The 17,121-nt window shown below is 49.2% G+C and overlaps 1 protein-coding gene and 1 long non-coding RNA gene across 4 annotated transcripts; one reads left to right on the top strand and one right to left on the bottom strand.

Moving 5' to 3' along the window:
* The first annotated feature begins 3,002 nt into the window (after positions 1-3,002).
* On the top strand, positions 3,003-4,859 carry LOC115539760 (uncharacterized). Of its 2 annotated transcripts, XR_003976019.1 has the most exons (5): positions 3,004-3,408; positions 3,816-3,948; positions 4,225-4,286; positions 4,360-4,749; positions 4,833-4,858. It is a non-coding gene; the product is annotated as an uncharacterized LOC115539760 (long non-coding RNA). The 2 variants fall into 2 exon arrangements; XR_003976018.1 differs by having other exon boundaries at positions 3,003-3,408; positions 4,360-4,859.
* A 931-nt stretch (positions 4,860-5,790) lies between these two features.
* On the bottom strand, positions 5,791-8,708 carry LOC115539751 (keratin, type I cytoskeletal 13-like). 2 transcript variants are annotated; one of them, XM_030350549.1, is made up of 7 exons: positions 8,239-8,708; positions 8,030-8,112; positions 7,780-7,930; positions 7,460-7,627; positions 7,248-7,346; positions 6,754-6,938; positions 5,791-6,118 (listed from the first exon to the last, which is right to left on the bottom strand). In XM_030350549.1, exons 1-6 carry the CDS (start codon positions 8,599-8,601, stop codon positions 6,759-6,761), a joined length of 1,044 nt encoding a protein of 347 aa, XP_030206409.1. In that variant the 5' UTR covers positions 8,602-8,708; the 3' UTR covers positions 5,791-6,118; positions 6,754-6,758. The 2 variants fall into 2 exon arrangements, with proteins under 2 accessions (XP_030206409.1, XP_030206408.1); XM_030350548.1 differs by having other exon boundaries at positions 6,763-6,938.
* Between the last annotated feature and the right edge of the window lie 8,413 nt (positions 8,709-17,121).

Genomic DNA, 17,121 nt, shown 5'->3' with positions numbered 1-17,121 from the left:
ATTTTCCTTCTCACTCACGGCCATTTTAGGTTTGTTGTGAGAGTATAAAAGGGAGAGGAAGAGGACATTCTTCACCCTGCTGAGAATCTCCTCTGGAGCCGAGTCAAGCAGAGTCCCGGAGGAATGCCTGCCCCCCAACCCAAGGCTAGGCTCCTAGCCCCCCCCCCTGCTAAAGGCAAGGCTCCTTGCCCCCCCCCACCCCAAAAGGTGAGCCGCGGCACACTTTTTACATTTACAAAATCCTGGGGCACATGTTGAAACTTATTATGTAAAAAAGACTCATAATGTAATAACGGCTCATAATGTAATAATTTCCATGTAATAAAAGTTCATAATGTAATAATCGGCTCATAATGTAATAATCACTGACGCATGACGTAATAATCGTTCCGTCCACTAAAAGGGTCTGTGATAAACACGCCCCCCACCCATAGTTCCGTGGGTGAATTATTTTAACCACCACACAAGCCCCCCCAGAATTCACCCATAGTCAAAGTCCTCGTGACGGGAAGGGGCGACGACCCGACCCCGTCTCGAGCGGATGACAGGGGCCGAGGAAGAGGAAGCAGCAGGCACGTCGGCGCCGTCCACCACCCCGGAGGTCCCGGGGGTCAACGAGGCCGCTGGAGTCTCAACGGCCAGCGCGGGGCGCGGCGCAGGTGGACGTCCCCGGCGTGGGGGTTGCGCCACCTCCACCGGTCTGGAAATGTCCACGTTAGCTGGCTTAACCCTATCCCCGGAAACGGTCTCAGACCTACCCCCGACGTCCACCACCAGGCACTTGTCTCCGTGGCTCAAAACCCTGAACGGGCCATCGTAAGGAGGGCGTAGGGGACCACGGTGGGCGTCGTGGCGAATGAAAACATAGTCCACCGTGCGCAGATCGGGGGGCATGCGGAAAGTGGGAGTGCCGTGTTGCGACGTGGGAACAGGCGCGAAAACCTTAGCGGTTTCCAGCAGGGATGAACGTTGTCTGGCCGCCGACCAGGGAACTGGAATAAAATCGGAATAAAATCGCCTGGCACTCGTAGGGCCTGCCCGTAGACAAGCTCCGCCGAAGAGGACCATAGGTCCTCCTTAGGGGCGCACCTGAGGCCGAGCATCACCCATGGCAGACTATCTACCCAGTCGCCGTCCTTCAAGCTGGCCCGTAGGGCTAACTGCATGGAACGGTGGAAATGTTCGCACAAGCCGTTCGCCTGGGGATGATAGGCGGTAGTGCGGTGCAGCTTGACCCCCAACCCCTCAGCCACCGCGTTCCAAGAGTTCCGAGGTGAACTGCGAGCCCCGGTCCGAGGAGAGGTCTGAAGGAGTCCCAAAGCGCGCGACCGATGTGCCGTTGAACGCGCGCGCCAGGCGTCGAGGAGAGGGGAACAGCTTCAGGCCAGCCGGTCGTCCTGTCGACCATGATGAAGAGGTAGCTGAACCCGTGAGAGGAGGGAAGCGGTCCCACCAGGTTGACGTTGACGTGGTCGAACCTCCTTTCGGGAACAGTATACTCTCCGAGGGGGGCCTTAATATGGCGGTGCACCTTGGACCGTTGACAGTCAACGCATGAGCTGACCCAAGCACTAACGTCCTTTCTAAGCTCCTGCCACACAAACCTCTGGGAAACCAATTTCACAGACGGCTTCCTGCCGGGGTGTGAAAGGCCATGCAACGCCTCAAAAACGGGCCGGCGCCAGGACACCGGGACAATTGGTCGAGGCTGGCCTGTGGAGACGTCGCACCATGGCCTCACGTCCGATCCGCCAACCGCAAACTCCTCCAGGCGCAATCCCGTGTCCGAATCCCTCGGGGCCTGGACCCCATGGTCGGAGGCCTGGTCCACGCTCATGTGGACGTAATCCAGGCCCAGTTGGACGGCCCCGATGACCGTTCTCGAGAGGCAGTCTGCGACCACGTTAGACTTGCCAGCAATGTGTCGGATGTCCGTGGTGTACTCAGAGATGTACGCAAGCTGACACTGCTGCCGGGCAGACCACGGCTCCGCCACCTTGGACATGCAGAATGTCAGAGGCTTGTGATCCACGAAAGCCGCAAACTCTCGTCCTTCCAGGAGGAACCGGAAATGGCGGATCGCCAGCCAGAGTCCAAGGAGTTCCCTGTCGAACGCGCTGTATTTGCGCTCCCTGGGGGTCAACTGGCGACTGAAAAAGCCAGGCACCATCGACCCATTGCTCGTGCACTGCGCCGACGGCGTAGTCAGACGCGTCGGTGGTGATGGCGATGGGGGCATCATGCGACGGATGGGCCAACATGGCGGCATTGCCCAAGGCGGCCTTCGTGGCCTCGAACGCCTTCTCCCTCTCCGCCGTCCAGTCGACAGCCTGGCTAGGGGACTTGTCCTTGAGAGCCCCGTACAGCGGGGGCATGACGTGAGCCGCCTGGCGGATGAACCGGTTGTAAAACGTCACCATCCCCAGGAATTCCCGGAGCGCCCGGGCCGTGTGTGGGCGGGGAAAGCAGAAATTGCCTCCACCTTCGACGGAAGAGGGGCGGCCCCCTCTTTGTTGATGAGATGCCCCAGGAAGTGGATGGAGGAAAAGATACCCAACATACTATAGCAACAGATTTTTGGTTCTACACAAAACAAATTAACAAGGGGAAATCCTATGCCACACGAACCTTTTATGGAAAAGGAACAATCTTTTTGCGAATTGATTTGTGAGTTTGCTTTACCATTGATGGAAGTAATATTGAGAATAGATTGTCTTCATATTAAAAACAAAACTAAACTAAACTAACGGTTACACACTTTTCCTTTTAATACCCCAGGGGAATACATGAACACCTCGACATTTTTCGATTGGTAGTGATTTTCACCTCTTGAAATTGATTTATTTTAATTTTGAAAGAAACAACACATGGAAGCAATGGAGAACGCCATCTCTCGTTCGGTTGTGTAGAACTGAAAATCCGGTTGCCAGGTAACGTTTTCACTTAAGTGCTCTATTTGAGTGGAACAACTTAGCAGGTGTCCATAGGGTTAGCCTAATTGAACTAGTTTAAAAAGAGATACCATTTTGACTAAAGGTAATGACTAAAAGTTGACTAAGATATATGGACTTTTCATCGACTAAAACTAGACTAAAACTACAAAGGAAAACAATGACTAAAATGTGACTAAATATAATAAGCATTTTCGTCAAAAGACTAAGACTAAAGCTAAAATAGCTGACAAAATTAACAGTGTATCCAAAAAGCGGGAGCTCGCGTGGGAAAAAATAGCTGACCGAGTCAATGCGTGAGTATTTATTTGAGATTTATTTGAGAAGTTTTGTCTTGAATTTTCACTTATTCAACAATTATATTCCATATGTGTGTTTGTGCGCACAGGTGCAACCCAACAGGCCCCAAACTGACTTGTCAGCAACTAAAAATGATATATAAATGTAGTTCAAACAGGTAAGGTATAATTTGACTTATTAGCCTGTGTCTATCTCCTTGTGTATATATACTCCTTGTGTCCTTGTGTATATTGTGTTTTTATGTTTTTATGTGTACCTGACCGCAAGACAAGTTTCCCTTTTTGGGACAATAAAGTTAAACTGAACTGAACTGAACTGAACTGATTTAAGTACAAGCAATTGTGAGGTTGTTTAGCCACCCCTCATTAAACAGCATTTAGTGGCTGCATTCAACATGTGATAGATATATTTAAGTAATTAGGGAAATCTGCTAAACAAAGAAAAATCACAACACTGCCAGTATTTAATATTGTCTATATGAAAGCAACACCTAAATGCCTTTTATACATACAAGTCTCCAAATTTGTGATTTCTGGTTATCTTCAAATTTGACCTCCATTATAGCCTACAGAAAAAAGGCAGAGGCACGCAAAACAGGTGGCGGTCCACCACCACCACCTCTCACAGAGGCTGAAGAGGTGGCATCTCTGGGGGGAGCTCATCGGACCCAGCCAGGACACAGGGGCCTACATAAGAGGTAAGTTATTCAAATGAATGGCATGTACATGTTCTAGTGTTCAGTGATGGCCATCCATTCATCTTAGAAACCACTTGCCACACTGATTTTTTTTCTTGTAGCAGTAGGCTACAGTTCTCTGTAATTGGCTGCTGTTGCTTTCAGATATCAATCTATTTTCAGTTGACTCAGTTTGAACATTTTTGATGGGACCTGCACACTATTGTAAAAAAAGAAATGTAATTAGGTGGGGCACATTTTTGGGTAATCAACTGTCTAATCTTTATCTTCTCCTAGTTACTGATGATGGTGTAATCTGTCTCGTGGAGCCTTCTGCCATAACACACCTCCATGCTGTTGTAAGTACTCTTAATATTCCACAGATTTGTCATAATGGGTAGAATATAGCACAAACATTCTGTTTCATTACAGGATGATGATGAAGACACCTTATCAGCTGCCACAGAGAGGGAAGTAATAACTTTGGTTTCAGTTAATTGCTCCACAATACAACTTGCAACTGCTTTCTCTCTAACAGAGCAATGCCGGAAGTTACAATGAGGAAGAAGGTCCATCAACCTCAACAGCACAGCTTACCTCAGTAAGATGTTGTTCAGCGTTGACCCACAACTTACAATGACACTAAGTAGACATGGCACTGTGAAATTCAACCTCATTTATGTTTCTATTGCTCCCTGTGAAACAAATTACAAAGTATATTTAGAATCCCAAATAAACAAATCACACCTAGAAATGGAGCACATAAGGCTGCAGATCACCAAAACAAAAAAGGAAATACAACTGCTGGACCATCAGTTAAAGGTGGGTGACGTGCCCACAGGGGGATGTTTTTTAATTGTTTCAACAACAAAGGATTAACAACTGTACAACATTTGCCCTTCTAGGAAATAAAGAAGACCCCATAAAATGAGGCATATTGTCGTTCTTTGACACTGGGGAGGTGATGGGTCAGTTAGAAATGATTGAAGCGTATCATCACTCTAACAGCTCTTCCATCTCGTGCATCAGCAGGGGGGTCAGGATTATTATCAGGACCATTGGGGGAAAGAGTAGGACATTGTTCTCCCCTAATAGTGGCGACGTTGTGGAGAACCACACATGCCACTATAATGTCACAAGCCCTTTCCGGGGTGACCCTGAGGCTACGAAGGCACTGGAACCAGGCCTTGAGTATGCCGATGGTCATCTCCACTCTGGCTCGTGTCCTGCAGTGAGCCAAGTTGTAGTGTCGCTGTGGGCCAGGGTCAGGGTAAGGGGTCAGCAGATAGCGCTGGCAGGGGTACCCTCTGTCTCCGAGTAGATAACCATCAAACTCTCCTATGATAATATAAGATACACTTTATTGTTTCAGTTGCAATAGGAGGAAACAAAATATTGATCATAGGATATAACTATATGCTGGATACATAAACTATATATAAAAACTCACCACGGGCAAATCTGGCACTCAGTGTAGAAGCTTTATGTCAAAGCTTTATGACATGAATAAATTATTGCTTAGACTGTTACCTGCAATTCTGTGGAACTCTTCTTTGAGAAGTCTGCTGGGTCTGTGACTTGGAAAGACTACAAACGTGTATAGTAGCCGTTTCAGTGCAAGTGTCACATTTCGAACAACCCTTGGACACATGCTCTGCATTACCGACGTTATACAAAAAACTGCCATTGGCAAAAAAACACAGTGCAATGCAAAGAATTTGCTCGGAACTGAGAGGGTGTCCACGATGTGTCATGTGAACTGTGTAATGTAAATGTAAATGTTATCAATTGGTTGAAAGGGAAGGTCCACCAAAACAGAAGCTTCTATTGATGCAAAAATAAGTGATGAATGATTCTCAGGGCCACGTTTTAGTCAGCAAGGTAGAGCACTCTTTATTATTTTTATTGGATCCAAATACAGCGGGCACGACACAACAGCTCTGGGTCTTTGATTTCCTGGGTGTGTAGCAGAGGGGAGTCCCTGGATGTGTAGTTTGGAGGTGTTGGCCTCTGGTTCCTGGGTGTGTAGTGAGGAGGTCGTTGGCCTCTGGTTCCTGGGTGTGTAGGGGGGAGCTGTTGGCCTCTCCTGGTGCTCTGCCAGTGGTCGAGAGGGCTGTCCTTACTGGTGGGTTCAGCCTCTGTGACCACGCGGTAGTTGGTCTAGGTGCTGGAGCTGGAGCTGCTGCCAGTGCTAGGGGTGGGGGAGAAGAATATTATTATAGATTAAGCAAGCCATTAAATCCAGTCACCTTCCCTGAATATCAGAGCCTTTTGATTATGATTAGGGTGGTTTATTTTGCTGAGTACAAATTGTAAATAAAGCAATACCATGAGATGGTATGGATTCTCCTCCCATGTGCTGTGATTTCCCTATTGGATAATAAAGAACTATCTCCTCTTATATGTCCTTTCCCGTGGGTTTACTTCCCTGTTGACCTTTTTTATGTGAATGCATTGATGGATGCTGTGGTGGCACATGTTTCTAAAGCGTACCTTAAAGGGGTGATATTCTGCCACCAGGTCTGAGTGTGATTATCCATTACTGGCCATTTGAATATCGGCCTTTTCTTGTACCTTGGTGACATCACAAAGGGGCGTGTCTACCTAGATGTATGATGGACATATCAGAAACGTTTGCTACGTTTCACTGGGAAGGCGGGTAGACTGATCTATCCAGCATACATCTAGGTGAACACGCCCACTTGTGATGTCATGAGGACACAGGGAAAGGCAGATCATCAAAGGGCCTGTAACGGCTGACAACACTCACACCTGGTGATGTGACATCACCTCGGGTAAAGACACGCAGCCCGTCCCCTGACCGCCCTGGCCTACTCGTCCAGCAGTCTGCGGTACTCTGCGATCTCCATCTCCAGGCGCGTCTTGGTGTCCAGCAGCATCTGGTACTCCTGGCCCTGGCGGTCGATGTCGCCTTGCAGGTTGACCAGCTGCTCCTCCAGGCTGGTCGCCTGGTTCTCCGTCTCCTGCAGGGTGCCCTCGAGTGACCCTTTCTGTGGTCCGCAGGGAGGGGAGAGGAGGGAGGAGAGAGTGTTTAGGAGGGGAGAGGAATGGACCAATGTCACCTCTCTTAGGTTCAATAGTGAAAAATACTAACTATGGTTACCCTGTCCCTGAACACGCCCTAATTAACCAGGGTACAAATATTTCCTGACCACACCCTTAGTAACTAAGGTAACCCTGTCCACACCCTAATTAACTAAGGTAACCCTGTCCCCTGACCACACCCTAATTAACTCAGGTAACCCTATCCGCTGTCCACACCCTAAGGTGCGGTCTTCCGCAGACAGCAGTGCACCCACAATGGTGAGCTGTGATTGGAGCTCTCTCTGCAGGGACTGCAGCAGGCGGTTGAGGTTGGTTTCTGTGCTCACTGCGACCTCCTGTTTGACCGTCGCCGCCTGCGATGGAATCAAACACAAGGAGCTGAAGATAAACACTTATGTAGATGGAAACACGATCCAGCATACAGAATGGAGAACATGTTCTGTCCAGTGGAGTCCTTGGTTCCTACCTTCTCTTGGAACCAGGCTTCCAGTTCCTTCTTGTTCTTGGCCGATGCCTGTTCGTACTGCTCGCGGATTTCTGACAGGACGGTGTTCAGGTCCTGCGTCGGCCCCGCGTCCACCTCCACCTCCACGTTCACCTGGCCCGTCATCTGCTGCCGCTGGCCGAGCATCTCCTGGTAGCGCCGACGGGAAGAAGACAAGTTAGAGGCTGTACATGAAATAAGCATTTTCACTGAGCTTCTGAAAGGCTGTGTTTAGGATCAGAGCATACGGCAGTGAGACACGAGGAGACATGCATGACGGGAGCCTGGCTTTACAAACCCACCTCCTCATGGTTCTTCTTCAGGAAGATCAGCTCCTCCTTCAGCCCTTCAATCTGCATCTCCAGGTCAGACCTGGCCAGCACGTCCAGCAGCCTCTTGAGTCCGGCGAAGTCCGCCTCCACCGACTGCCGCATGCTCAGCTCGTTCTCCCTCCTGTGGAGCAGAGCATTAGCGAGGACTACCCTCAGAGACATCCTCTCTCTACAGTCAGCCTGCGCAGTCACGGTGTCTGTCGCTCTCTGGTCTTCTTACTTTGTCTTGAAGTCGTTCGCCGCCAGCTTGGCGTTGTCTTTGGCCAGGTAGATGCTTCCATCGACACACATGGCGCCATGGATCTAGAGCGGTGAAGAGCAGGGCAAAAGAATGCAGGAGTAGAGGAATGAGTCATTAAGCGAGGTGTTCAGGAGGACGGACGGTAAGCAGCGTGAGGCGGAGGTCTTTCTGAAGCTCAGGGGACGTACCTTGTTGTGCAGGTCTGCGATGGAGACGAAGAAGGCGGAGTAGTCTCGGGATCCGGGAGAGGTTTTGTTCTCCAGGAATTGTCGGATCCTCAACTCCAGCTCGGCGTTGCCGTTCTCCAGGGACCACACCTCTTCCAGGTAGGTGGCCAGGCGGTCATTCAGGTTCTGCATGGTGGCCTTCTCATTGCCGCAGACGTCGAAGTTCTCTCCTCCTCCGCCGCCTCCGCCAACGAAGCCGCCGCCAATGAAGGGGCTACTGGCACTGAAGGAGATTGTATGGTTGAAGCGGATATCGGTGACTTCGACATTGGTATTTATGGAAGTGTTTCGCCTGGAATTGTCGATGGTAGTTACGTTGCCCATCGTAGGTGCTGTAGGAGAGGAGAACCTGGAGATGAAGAGAGGAGGAGAGAGCGACTGTGGTGCACTCCTCTGCTCCTGCCCTGCTCTTTATAATCCCACAGCGGAGGAGGACTAGGAGGCGCAGAGACGGGCTGGAGGGAGGAGCTGCCACAACACTCCTCCACCTGCCACACACGCCCTGCTGCACCCATACGTGTTTGGAGGGAGGGTGGAGGGTGGAGGCTGGAGGGGGGAGGGTGGAGGGTGGGCACCCACCAGCTCGTTACACTGATTGTTAACAAGAAGCTGTTGTTGTGTGGTTGGCAGGAGAAAAAAATGGGGAAATGGGGCGGAGCCTCAGGGGCAGGGGGCGTAGCCTCAGGAGCAGCTACTGGGAGGGGCTGGCTGTCTGCTTTCCACATACACGCACACACATACACGCACACACACACAAATACACACACGCTCACAAGCACGCACACAGACACAAATGCACTCACACACGCACATACAAACACACACACACACACACAAACATACACCCACGCTCAAACACACACGTGCACGACAGACATGCTTACACTACCCACACATGCGCACACACACAAGACACACATGCACACACAGGCACACACGCACATACACACGCAAAGACATGCACGCATACACACACACGCAAACACACACTCACACAAACAGCACACACACATACAGGCTACCCAAGCACACATATACACATGCGCACATGCACATGCGCACACACACGCACAAATATTTGTTTTAAATAAAAATACTACGTACTTTGTGTATACTGTATGTTCACCTGCATGACCCAGTATGAGAGAGTAACGATCTCGCCTCTCGTTTTGTGTGAGCTGTTTCCGCCAGTAGAGGGCGCTGTTACTGCGTCCATCTCCTCTGTGCGCAGGGAGTTCGGGTCAGGCTCTGCGTGCTGCCGGCTCCTGCCTGTGGGCCCGCGGTGGGAACCGCACACATTTTCACTAGTTTAACGAAAGTCGAACGAAAACCATGCCTGCTTTGCTTTGTGACCCATTGTCTGGGGCCAAACTGCTTTAATACTGTTTTAAGTTAGGCCAGAAAGGGAGCATTCAAGCCTGCAGCTTATGAAAGCCCACATAAGTGTGAACTTATCAGGAGGTAGAGCGGGTGGGCTGGTCACCAAAAGGTCGCTAGTTCGATCCCCGGCTTCTCCTAGAGTGTCGAGGTGTCCCTGAGCGAGACGCCTCACCCTGACTGCTCCTGACCAGCTGGCTGTCGCCCTGCGGGGCTGACTCCGCCGTCGGTGTGTGACTGTGTGCATGAATGGGTGAATGTGAGGCAATGCTGTCAAGCGCTTTGAGGGGCTACTGTTCAGGAAAGCGCGGTCTAACTGCAGTCCGTTTACCATTGCGCTGTTGCCAGGTGATCTGAGGTGGAGGCCGCTGGTAACAACAGGGCGGTGGGAACTGGACAACGCTGGCGTAGAAGCTGGAACCAGCACAGCTCTTAAAATGTTTCCTACGCAGTCAAAGTGTACTTTATGTGTTTGATTGTACTGCTTTTCATCAGCGCCCCGGAGACGGCAAGGGCTGGGATTGGTCCACTAACAAAATTATTTCCGGCATTACTTCTCCGTTTGACTTTGTAGGCCAACCTTATTTACTTAGTACATTGTTTACTTTGCACATTAAGGACCAATAAATCACCAAATAGGATTTGTTAAGCTTTGGAAGTTTATTTACAAAACGATCACATGTGTTGCAGTCTCTGGCTCCCCCTGGTGGTTTTGTTGGTGTAAAATACGTTTGTGTGACGCATTATGTGTGACGTAATAGAACGGGTGTGTTGTGGGTAGTGTAAACGAAGGACCACGCGGGAAATCAGTCGGAGTCTACAGTGCGAACGTGATAGTAGCCTTTTATGCTCGGGAATGTACCATTGTTGAATAAAGAAAGCCTAATTCATTGCTGCAACCAACCAACGCCTCACTGTTTGTGCTTCGGCTATGTTAACCGGACCACTAGACAAGCAAGTTACCTGCAACGAGCCAAGTAATATAATTGAAACCAGCTCGCTCCCAACTACGGTTCGGAGCAGGGAAGCTGTGGAAGGTAACACATGGTTGTAGTCAGGGCTCTACACTAACTTTTTTTTTCAGGAGTACTCGTGCCCCTAACTTAAAAAAATGAGGAGCACAGGGGAAAAAATTAGGGCACAATAGGTTTTTTATTAGAACATTTATTAGCGTGCAGAAATTGCACATACCAACAGCAACAACTTACTAAAGCAAAATTAAGACAAATAAATAGACAAGATTACATTCATGCTACACAAAACAGCACCAATTTCGGCTTCCACCATACCAGGGTTATTGGGCTGGGTGCGATTTATATAGAAATCGGGACAGCGAGAATGCCTAGTGGACTCGATGTGTTTCACCACGGCATCGTGTTTCGGATTAGGGTTCCCCGTTATAAACAGAGAGGAGCTTGCCATTGCCAATGGGGCTTCCTTACAAAATGTACAGAACATTTTCATGTTCTTATCGTCATAAACTAGCAACCCAAAATCCTTCAACCAGTCGGGAGTTGAATTTGGAGACTTTATCGACTACAGTAACAGCATTAACTTTCTCCACGCAGTCTATTCATTATATTGTAATGACCACGGAAGAGGCAGTGAATGAAGTATTGATTAGACAGCGATTTAGGTACCTAATAAACCGTGGAACACACAAGACGTAACCATAGCAACGTAGGTAAACGAACCCCGCTAAACCCTCCCGCGCTACGGCCAGCCGGAGGCGAACAGAGCTTTTGGCCGTAAAATGATGTATACAATACAATTATATTACATTATATACTATTCTATATAGAGCTCGGGGAGTCGCTAACGGCAACAATCACTTTCTCCTCCATTCTGCGGTTCACCCCGGACTGCACTGCAGGGAACGGTTGGCCGGTTGAAAACTGATTGGCTGTTACTTTACGCACGTCACTCAGTGGCCACGCTGTTGAACGCTGATTGGCTGCCATCACGCGAATGTCGCGGCAAAGTTTAAATATTTCAACTCCAGCAAAAGTGGCGTGCTCCAAATCCACCTGAAATCCACGTGAACGCGCTCGCCCGTGCCGGGTAAAAATGTCGCGCTGCAAATGGAATTGTTGCTTTGTATGGAATCGTTTCGTCCCTTCGCGTTTGGTGTGAACACACAGTATAGTGCGCTGTGGAGAAGTCACCCGCACGCGTGCTCCTGTTTTGTTTTTCTCGTTCGCACGCCGAAATATTCGCTCGCAAATGTGAGTGAAATGGGCGCACTGTAGAGCCCTGGTTGTAGTCAACATATAAGATCGATCGGGCGGCGAATTGCATTGCGTATCTGACGGATACGCAATGCAACCCGACGGAGAGCTTTGAATGCTCGGGGGGGTCTATTTACGGAGACTGGATACGGAATACGGATGCAGAGTAAAATACTTTGGCCTTTTTAGCACTTAGCGTTAGCACTTAGTGTTAGCTCTTAGCGTTGGCTCTTAGCGTTGGCTCTTAGCCTGGACAGAACCGGGATGACCTCACTGGTGTTGAAACATGATACACAATACAGAAGGAGTTAGGATTAGAAATACACAACATTTCTGCCTCTGATTGATTCCTATTTTCCTTCTCACTCACGGCCATTTTAGGTTTGTTGTGAGAGCATAAAAGGGAGAGGAAGAGTACATTCTTCACCATGAGAATCTCCTCTGGAGCCGAGTCAAGCAGAGTCCCGGAGGAATGCCTGCCCCCCAACCCAAGGCGAGGCTCCTAGCCCCCCCCCCTGCTAAAGGCTAGGCTCCTAGCCCCCCCCCCCCCCCCGCTAAAGGCTCTAAGGCTCCTGGCCCTGTCCTAAATGCTTTAAGGCTCCTAGCCCCTCCCCTAAAGGCTCCTAGCCCCTCCCCTCAAGTCTCTGGAGTCTCCTAGCCCCTCCCCTAAAGGCTCTGAGGCTCCTAGCCCCTCCCCTAAAGGCTCTAAAGCTCCTTGCCCCTCCCCCAAAGGCTCCAGGGCTCCTAGCCCCTCCCCTAAAGGCTCTGAGGCTCCTAGCCCCTCCTCTAAAGGCTATAAGTCTCCTATCCCCTGCCCTAAAGGCTCTAAGGTTCCTAGCCCCTGCCCTAAAGGCTCTAAGGTTCCTAGCCCATCCTACTAAAGGTTCTAAGCCTCCTGGCCCCTCACATGAAGGGTCTAAGGCTCCTGGCTCCTCCCCTAAAGGCTCTAAGGCTCCTGGCCCCTCCCCTAAAGGCTCCTGGCCCCTCCCCTAAAGGCACCAGGGCTCCTAGCCCCTCCCCTAAAGGCTCCAGGGCTCCTGTCCCCTCCCCTAAAGGCTTCAGGGCTCCTAGACCCTCCCCTAAAGGCTCCTGGCCCCTCCCCTAAAGGCTCCTGGCCCCTGCCCTAAAGAGTCCAGGGCTCCTAGCCTTCCACTAACGGCCAGGGTAAGGCTGACTGTGGCCGTCTGACCCCTGCTGTGACCCTCAGATAACGACTGTTTGCATAACTGCCATTGCTGGGAACCAGACCCAGTGTTGCCAACTTAGCGATTTTGACGCTATATTTAGCTACTTTTCAGACCCCTTTGGAGACTTTTTTCAAAACAGCGACAAGCGACAAATCTAGCTCCTTTTTCAGCTGTTATTGGTGACTTTTGGCGATTTTTTGAGGTGGAAGCACTATCGCTATTACCTCTTCACAACGAGCACCGGGTGCCTGCGCGGCCCCTCCCCCGTCTCAAAGCACTTACAGGCAGCCCAGTCTTCGTGCAGCAGTCCCTCCCAGCTGCTCTGTTAGCAGGAGCTAACAGGAGACGTTCACGCCTCGGCATCCGGGCTTCAAATGAATCCGCGTCCCGGCCAGCAAGCCTCCGCCGACTGATCCATCTGCTGCAAAATGAAAGGAGTTTCGGCCGAAGGTAGTCCTGGTGAGTGGGTTGATGAGTTTGATAAGCCCAGATGATCTTGTGCGGTAAGTGCTTCTAAAGAGATGGAGAAGGGAGGAAAGGTAATACTGGGTCTTGCCCTGGAGTGTCTTATAAATAAACTGAAGCCAATGTCGGAGTTTGGAGCGAGGGCCAGTCCACCAGTTTGAAAAGTTCACAGTGGTGTGTATTAAAGGGAGCATTGGTGGCAAAGCGGATAGCTGAATGGTGAAGAACGTCCAGTTTGTGTAGCGCTGTTTTGAAGCCATTTTATAGATTGTATCACCATAGTCAACGATGGGCAGAATGGTCATTTTTACAAGTGTAAGTTTAGCAGAGCGTGTGAAGGATGCTTTGTCACGGAAGAGAAAGGCAAATCTGGCTTTCACTTTAATCTGAATATTATTAATATGGGTAGAGAATGAAAGGGAAGAGTCCAGCCAAAGCCCTAGATATTTATAGGACTTGACAAACTCCAGTTCGGAGTTGTCAGCGCAAACGATCTTGGGGGGCTGGAGGTGTTGTTTTTTCGATTGAAAAGTAAGCATTTTGTCTTTTTAGAGTTGAGCCGTAGGTGAAGGTTGTGGAAAGAGTGCTCAATAGAAGTGAGACTGTCTTGAAGAGTGGAGGCCGCGGAGCAGAGAGAAGGGCCAGAGGCGTACAGGATAGTGTCATCAGCATAAAGGTGGATCCGGGAGCTGCCTGCAGCCTTGGCCACATCATTAATATAAATGGAAAAGAGGATAGGCCCCAAGATTGAGCCCTTAGGCACCCCTTTAGTAATGGCTAGTGGCTCCGACAGGATATTATCTGTCTTGACCTGTTGGATTTGGTTAGTCAGGTAGCTGGCAAACCAGTTGCAACAGGTCGGGGATAAACCAAAAGGGTCATGTGATCAACTGAATCAAATGCCTTGGCTAGGTCTATAAAGCTGGCAATACAGACCTGCTTGTTTTCCAAGTCAGTAATGATGTCGTCTAGGACCTTATGCGTGGCTGTGATGCATCCGTGGCCAGAACGAAACCCAGATTGAAAATCTGACAGAATGTGATTTGTGCAGAAGTCAAAGGTAGAGTGGGGTTTACAAAGTAATGAGAGTAACCATGCGACACAAACTCTCTTGGAGAAGAGAGTTTGTTTTCCATGGACTTAACTGCGGTCCAAAACTTCCTCGCATCAGTACCACACGATGTAAGCTTCTCCTTGAAGTAAGAAATTTTGGCTGACCTGATGGCCTGGGTGGATTTGTTCCGGCATTGCCTGAAGGCAAGCCAATCAGCTGGAGACTTAGAGGCTTTTCGCCAAAGATAATTTTTTTGACGAACAAGCTCTGCCAAGTCATGAGAAAACCAAGGACTAAGGCGATTCTTAATCCGGTATCTTTTCAGTGGGGCGTGTTTATTAATAATAAGGCTGAAAGTATTCTTAAAGTAAGACCAAGCATCCTCAGCGCTTGGAAGCAATTACTGGGGGGCGTTTGACTGAAAGACCTGAACGAACGCAAGCAATGGCACAATGGTCGGCCAGACTATCGCTGAAGACCCCAGAGCGGGAGCTAAAAGGATTATTTGTAAGAATAATGTCGATCAGTGTAGAGGATGAGGGAGATCTAGGGTTGTGTGGAGTGATTTCAGTTATGAGTTGAGTGAGGTTTAAAGCATCAAATTGTTGAGTAACAGTAGCAGGGGGGTTTAGCATATTCCAGTTCAAATCACCCATGAGGATGAATTCAGATGAGATAAATGGGACCAGAAGCTGACTGAGAGTTGTTAGTGTGTCAGCTGGGGCATCAGGTTTTCTGTAGCAGACAGCAACAGAGAGGGAGAAACGTGGTATCCAGCACAAAGTTTTAATGAACACAGTACAATAAAACGTTCATTCGTAAAGTCAAACCGGACTGAAACGTACAAAGACAGTTGTAGCTTGAGCACCAATAATTCAAATTTCTTGGGAACGGACTTGGATAGAACTACAGTGCAGTTGATATGATCTTTAACATACATGACTGTACCACCTGCTCTAGAAGATCTGTCCTGACGAAAAACATTGTAGCCTGGAATTGAGATTTCCATGTCTGTGGTACTTTTCTTTAACCAGGATTCAGAGATGGCTAGGATATCTGTTTTAACAGTATGTACCCAAGTTTTCAGAACATCAAAATGTCTAAGTAGACTACGAATGTTAACATGTAGGAAAACTAAAGATTTACGGTTACAGAAGTTTTCAAAAGTCAAGTTAGATGCAGTGGGCATAACAGAAGGTTCAGAAATTGGCAGGTTAGCAACAGTAGGAATATCTATAAATACAGAAGGTCCTGGATTAGGATGTACATCGCCAGAGATTAAAAGCATGAGAATGATTAACATGCGCTTCAGAATAGTACCAGAGCAGTGATGCTGTTTACTTGTACCAGATATATTATTCATAATCAGTGGGAGAGGGCCAAACAACTGATGAAGAAACATGAGTGAGTGGAGTAAGATGAGTTAACCGCATAGTAGGAAGTCCAACAAATGTAGTGATCCAGTGGGAAGGGACATCTCTGGGCAACAGGTTGAAGTCCAGTGTGCAGCTACCCTGTGGCAGAATAGCAGGCTTGACTGAGTGCACATTGGTAGGCCCAGTAGAATGAGCCTGAGTGTGCAGCAGGATGATGAAAAGTAAAGTCCAGAGGGCAAATGGAGATTTACTGAGAAGTCACATGATTACGCCAGAAGACAGGGTGGAGGTCAACTACTGGCCGGAGGAAGCTAGTAGCCTGCTGGTAACAACCTACTGTAGAGGCCAGGCAGGTGGCTGGAGGCTGGATGCTAGTAGGCCAGGCAGGTGGCTGGAGGCTGGATGCTAGTAGGCCAGGCAGGTTGCTGGAGGCTGGATGCTAGTAGGCCAGGCAGGTGGCTGGAGGCTGGATGCTAGTAGGCCAGGCAGGTGGCTGGAGGCTGGATGCTAGTAGGCCAGGCAGGTGGCTGGAGGCTGGATGCTAGTAGGCCAGGCAGGTGGCTGGAGGCTAGATGCTAGCTGCTTGTGAGGTCTGCTGCTCCGGCCTGGGCTATTCCTGTGTCTAGCTGGGGCCTGGGACAGCTAGCAAAGCCTTGAGATGCTAGTAGAGCCTGAAGATGTTAGCTGGGCTGCTGGGGCCTGGATAAGCTAGCAGAGCCTTCAGATGCTAGCAGAGCCTGGGTTGATTGCTGGTTTAGACCGGCTTGCCTAAGTTTTCACTTTTCAATATCCATGTATTCCATATTAGAGTCAAAATTATTTCATTTAAAATCCAGTGTGCTCAGTAGTAATTTATGCAAAATAAATGACGGCAAATCAGACATGCAAAAAATAATAATAACTGAGACAGACAGAGAGACAAACACACATGCAACCTAGCGTGCTGCCATCTTAAAAAAAAAAAAGAATAAAAAGAATAAAAAAAAGTGTGTTTGATTGGCCTGTTTTAAGGAACACACACACAGACACACAGGCGCTTCAGGCCTTTGGCATAATACTGTGTGAATTATGAGGGATGTTTCTTGTGGACTCAAGCTAGAACCAAGACTCGGGAGAACCAGAGAAGATAGTGGAAGCTGTTGGGTTTAATCCACTTC

This window comes from Gadus morhua, chromosome 3 (assembly GCF_902167405.1).
Source record: "Gadus morhua chromosome 3, gadMor3.0, whole genome shotgun sequence".
In the NCBI taxonomy this organism is placed as follows: domain Eukaryota; kingdom Metazoa; phylum Chordata; class Actinopteri; order Gadiformes; family Gadidae; genus Gadus; species Gadus morhua.
Note: the sequence above shows the minus strand (reverse complement) of the source record. Positions and strands in the feature narration are given on the sequence as shown.

Bases quoted from the DNA above. Each gene is read 5' to 3' on its own strand.
- LOC115539751 (XM_030350548.1), bottom strand. From the start codon at position 8,601: ATGGGCAACGTAACTACCATCGACAATTCCAGGCGAAACACTTCCATA. The intron at 7,931-8,029 runs GTAAGAAGACCA...TCTGCTCCACAG, and splicing joins GCGAACGACTTCAAGACAAA to GAGGGAGAACGAGCTGAGCA. The intron at 7,628-7,779 runs GTGGGTTTGTAA...CGGCGCTACCAG, and splicing joins TGAAGAAGAACCATGAGGAG to GAGATGCTCGGCCAGCGGCA.